This window comes from Akebia trifoliata, chromosome 13 (assembly GCF_017979445.1).
Source record: "Akebia trifoliata isolate Shusen 1 chromosome 13, ASM1797944v1, whole genome shotgun sequence".
In the NCBI taxonomy this organism is placed as follows: Eukaryota; Viridiplantae; Streptophyta; class Magnoliopsida; order Ranunculales; family Lardizabalaceae; genus Akebia; species Akebia trifoliata.
The window spans coordinates 26,252,575-26,258,574 of NC_141387.1; the positions used below are offsets into that span (position 1 = coordinate 26,252,575).

Genomic DNA, 6,000 nt, shown 5'->3' on the forward strand with positions numbered 1-6,000 from the left:
GTCATGAACAATTTAAAATAAAGAAACACGTTTTCCACAAATTATTATCATCTCTTCGTAACGAGGCAAACTTAAAGAGTACGTGACATGTTTTTTTAGAAGTCTCTTTGGTAATGTTCCTAATTATATTAGAACAAAATGCAAGTATAATATTGACTGCCAATCGATATCAACATTTGGAAAAGACTATAAGTAGACGTTTTCATAGAGTTTTGGAGGCGGTTCTACGTTTATGTAGGACTCTTATTATGCTCGATACTCGAATGAGATCCCTCTCGAAATACGAACTAACCAAAGATATTGACATTTCTTTAAGGTATATAATCACATTTTTTTGTTATTAACACCAATATATATTTTTCTAATTCATGCATTGTCTTATATATATATATATATATATATATATATATATTATATATATATATATATATATATATATATATATATATATATTATATATATATATATATTATTTCAATATGAAGAAATGTGTGGGAGTAATAGATGGTACATATATAAGAGCACGTGTTCCTACAACAAACAAACTTCGTTTCTTAAGTCGAAAGGGCACATAAAATGTGTTGGCTATATACTTTTTCAACAATTTTTTTACATATGTCATGGTTGATTGGGAGAGACAAGCAAATGACTCAAATATATTGTTGAAAATCATCACTGACCCTAATTCAAGATTTTCACACTTACTAAAAGGTCGATACTTAAAGTATTAATTGAAATAATACTTTATTTACTTAAATATTTTATAATGATTATAATTGTTTATTTTGTCTATTAAGTAAGTATTACCTGACTGACTTTAGGTATCCATTGATGGATGACTATTTGGTATCATATAGAGGTATTTATTACCATCTACAAGATTTTCAAAAAGGTGCATGGGAGAAAGAGAAGAAATAATTGTTCAATCATTTACATTATTTCCTACGCAATGTCATTGAACGGTGTTTTGATCTTTTGAATGCGCAATAAGAAATTTTGTGTGACATACATTTGTATTCATTTGATACACAACGGGATATTGTGATTGTCTAAATGAAATTATACTATTTTATTCGAAAATAAGGCTTAGCAGATGTAAAATTTGCCCAATATGATCAAAATGATTTTGTAGAAGAATGATCGACATCTTTAGATCATAGAAATTCACTTGTGCATTCACATCATAAAGCAAATAAGGCTATGGAACAAAAAAGAGAACTCATATTAGAAACTATAAAAGAGGCCTATGATCGACATAATATTAATGTTTAAGGATGATTTGTCTTAAATTCAGTATTTTAATTTAAATATTTTAAACATTTGACTTGTTATTCATATAAGATATTTTAAATTATCTATTTTAATTTTTCATACATTTGAAATCTTTGATTGTAGTTTTGATGACACTGTGTTATTCATATGGTCAGAAACTGGTTATTATTACTACTAGAACCTAAGAAAACAAAGACATAAATTTTAATAGATGTCTATCTTTAAAGATAATAATTATCAATAAAACAAACTTATCTTATCATATTCCCTTTACAATATATCTATTTTTATTATAGTCTGATGAAATTTATTTCTTTTTTGATTCTATAATCATACTGAAAGATTTTTATGGGCTAATAAAGTTGAATCTATTGACGGAGTTGATGTGATTGATAAACATGTGAAGAAAAACTGACTATAAAATATTACTAAGGATTTGTTTTTTTATGCATCAATAGGATACAATATATTATAGTTCATAACAATTTTAATTTTAATAGTTGTGTTAATTATGATGTTATTTCTTAGATAGATATATATAGATTGCATGTATGAAATTTATTTAAATATGAATTTATATCAGGATTTGGTATGTATGAGACATATTTTTAATATATATGATAATTCAATTTTTAAGAGAGGTTCTATCAATATTTTTTTTGAACTTTTGAATATACCTAGGTTTATCTACACATTATATTATTTATTGTTAAAATGTCAAAAATAGTATAATTTGAAGACATCATGACACTAAAGGATAAAAAACACTAAAATGTAAAACACAAAGGTATTTTGATCTTTTTTTTTTTAAGTTAGGAAAAATCAGTATAGTTCCCAAACACACTTCTAGCAGAAAAATACTTTTGTCAATACTTCACAGAATTATTCCCAAACGCCTTTCCAACACAAAAGTACTTCTCCAACTCCTTCACAGAGTACTCTAACCTTGCTCTTTGGCAAAATACTTATGTTTTTAGTATCCAAACAGGGCCTTAGAATCTAGTGTCAACAAGGCACAAAGGAATCAAAACAAGCCAACTAATGATGGGGGAAGACATGACAAACCCAAGAGAAAACATAATGAGGTCAATTGTGTCATACCTTCACACACAAGATGAGCATACCCAAAGTGCTAAGCCCATGGTCAAGGAAAACAACACACTCAAAACAAGCCAATGCAACATGTGTCACACATTCATAAAACCATACAGTTCCTGAGTTGAGACTTGTATATACTCGTACATCACATAACCACAAACCCCATTCCAAACACAGGAATCACAACCCATACAAACACACTAGACATACCCAACTAATTTCAAATAAGTCTGGCTAACAACGGTGCCATCATAAATATACAGCCCATCCCATCACCTCACGCCCCAACGTCCTCTTCTTCCTCATCCTCGTACTCCTCTTCCTCATCAGCAGTTGCATCTTGGTATTGTTGGTACTCGGCCACCAAATCATTCATGTTGCTCTCAGCCTCGGTGAACTCCATCTCGTCCATGCCCTCACCAGTGTACCAATGCAAGAAAGCCTTCCTCCTGAACATGGCAGTGAATTGTTCGCTGACACGCCTAAACATTTCCTGGATTGAAGTTGAGTTCCCAATGAATGTCGCAGCCATTTTTAGACCCTTTGGTGGGATGTCACAGACACTGGACTTGACATTATTGGGTATCCACTCAACAAAGTACGAAGAGTTCTTGTTCTGGACATTGATCATCTGTTCATCAACCTCTTTAGTGCTCATCTTACCACGAAACATGGCTGACGCTGTAAGGTAGCGACCATGCCGGGGATCGGCAGCACACATCATGTTCTTGGAGTCCCACATTTGTTGGGTGAGTTCGGGCACGGAGAGAGCTCGGTATTGCTGGGAACCTCTGGAAGTCAAGGGAGCAAACCCAACCATGAAGAAGTGGAGGCGGGGGAACGGTATCAAGTTCACCGCAAGCTTCCGCAAGTCAGAGTTTAGCTGTCCAGGAAACCGAAGGCAACATGTGATCCCACTCATGGTGGCCGAGATGAGGTGATTAAGATCACCGACTGAAGTAAGACAAACCCAAAGATTAAACAGGAGAATGGAAACATGTCCCTTTCAATCATCGCATAAACAATCAAAAGTGCGGGTTTTTTAAGTGATAATAATTAAGCATAACAGAAAAGGGATATTTTCAAGGGTGATTTATCAAAACATGCACTCAAAATTACTAAAATGGAACACTGTTCATTTTAAGTCCGAAATCAGTAGTTTACCATTTTTGGAATTAAAAATATTTTCATTAAAGGGGGGGGAGGAATTCACTGTTTTATAAAACAATTTTTTTTAAAACTGTTTTACTGAAAGTAAAACAGGGAAAGAATTTCCTGTTTTATAGGATTGGAAAACTTTTTTACTGTTTCGGTAAAATATTTTAATTCCAAAAACGGTATGGTAAATTTTCAATCTTACTTCACCGTTTTAATAATTTGTTCTATTTTCAAACAGTGGGATCATAGGTAAGACTTAACAAGGAAATTTCTAACTTACAAGTGGGTGTTGCAAGCTTGAGAGTGCGGAAGCATATATCATAAAGAGCTTCATTGTCAAGGACCATACATTCATCAGCATTCTCGACAAGCTGATGAACGGAAAGAGTGGCATTGTATGGCTCCACAACAGTGTCGGAGACTTTGGGAGAGGGGAAGACAGAGAATGTAAGCATCATGCGATCGGGATACTCCTCCCTGATTTTGGAGATGAGAAGGGTGCCCATGCCAGAACCAGTGCCTCCACCCAAAGAATGGCATACTTGGAATCCTGTTGAAAATAAATTCAATGAAACTAAAAACTACTAATGGAGAAAAATATATATATGGGACTGAAAATAGAAAATTATCAAGGGGGCAGTAAGGTGAGAGTATCAGAAAAGAGAGTTAGAGAGTGAGGGAGAGATTGCTTACAAGTGGTAAGCACAAAAGCTAAATAAATTTGCAATAAAAAAGTGAGAATTTCTAACCAAAAAATCTCTTTTACTTACAATTTAAAAATAATAATAATAATATTGCAACAAGAAACTTATGTATGAGTCTTTTAGGGTACCTAATGCGGGACACAAATCAAACCAACAGTAATGGGTTCCAACAAAAATTTTATAATTATTTATATTTCCACTTGTTTGGGATTTAGATTTATTTCATAATTATTTATTTTAGAATCAAGCAAAGTTTGGTTGTCCTACATCAGTACCCATACAAGTATATAGTCACTAATCACTAACAAACATCAAATAAAATTTGGGAACAAGGGAATGAAATTGGTTTCATGTGCTAAGGAAACAGGATCTGTACACTTCAGCCTATAAAAAAAGGAGTATCTGTGACCACTAATGCTTTCATCCAAATGAATATCAAAGAGCTTTTATGAAAAAACATTTGGCACAAAAAAGTGAGATTCAATAAGGTTTTGGAAGAATTTTCTCAACTTATATACTTGATGTTTGCTTGATTCCTTCCCATGGTGATCAAACCTCCCCAATCACAAAAGTACTATTTATTCTCTAAGCAGATCGAACATTTTATCTGAGACCCATAATTAAATTAAACCAGAAAAACACCAAACAAAGGTTTTTTTTAATAAATGAAGATGAAAAACCTAGCAAATTAACATAAAATAAGATCTTAAAAAAAAAAAAAAAATTTAACAAAAATAAATAAATAAATAAAATTCCAGATCATCATCACAGACACTAAAGTTCAGATCTTGACAACAACCCACCAAAATAAAACCCATAAACCAAACAATCATGGACTAAGATCATCAAAAAATATATATATTACCTTGTAAGCAATCACAATTCTCAGCTTCCTTCCTAACAACATCAAGAACCGAATCAATAAGCTCAGCTCCTTCTGTATAATGGCCTTTAGCCCAATTGTTTCCCGCACCAGATTGGCCAAAAACAAAGTTATCAGGTCTAAAGATCTGACCAAACTGCCCAGATCTGACCGAATCCATGGTTCCAGGCTCCAAATCCATCAGAACCGCACGAGGGACGTATCGTCCACCACTCGCTTCATTGTAATACACATTGATTCGTTCAAGTTGAAGATCTGAGTCTCCACTGTACTTCCCTGTTGGATCTATTCCATGTTCATCGCAGATTACTTCCCAGAACTTGGCTCCAATCTGATTTCCACATTGCCCTCCTTGAATGTGAAGGATTTCTCGCATTTTGGGTTCTGTAATTGGGTGGGGTTGGCCTTGGTAGGAAAATTGGGGAAGAAATCGGATGATGGGGGGCTTGAAAGAGGGGTCTTAATGTAAGAGAGAGTGAGAGTGACAAGGGGAACAGATTCACGCCAGTTCACGAAAAAGTGTGCATTTACTTTTTGGAGATCAGATTATTTGCATTAATTTTCCCAAAAGTTACACAAAAAAAAAAAAAAATTTCGTTTTTTTAGTTTTTCAATATGTTTAACTTTCATTTAATAATGAGAAAAATGAACTATGATTTTAATTCTCGTCCGATACTTTAGACTTTCTATCTATCTCGTTAGTGGACAATAGCGAGACGTATCGACAAATCATCTCAATCGAGATTTAAAATCTGGCGTGGGTATCAAGACACTAATTATAAAATCTTTTGACTAAAAAATTTACGATCATCAATGATTTGACAGAACAAAGGGAATGATATTAATATCTTAATTATCTATTTAATAAAATGAGTGATTTTTTTA

The 6,000-nt window shown here is 33.0% G+C and overlaps 1 protein-coding gene across 1 annotated transcript; it reads right to left on the reverse strand.

Moving 5' to 3' along the window:
- Positions 1 to 2,434: 2,434 nt before the first annotated feature.
- LOC147388139 (tubulin beta-5 chain) lies at positions 2,435 to 5,667 on the reverse strand. The gene is made up of 3 exons (XM_086420795.1): positions 5,098 to 5,667; positions 3,809 to 4,078; positions 2,435 to 3,324 (listed from the first exon to the last, which is right to left on the reverse strand). The coding sequence occupies exons 1-3, from the start codon at positions 5,489 to 5,491 to the stop codon at positions 2,648 to 2,650; spliced, it is 1,341 nt and encodes a 446-aa protein (XP_086276921.1). The 5' UTR covers positions 5,492 to 5,667; the 3' UTR covers positions 2,435 to 2,647.
- Between the last annotated feature and the right edge of the window lie 333 nt (positions 5,668 to 6,000).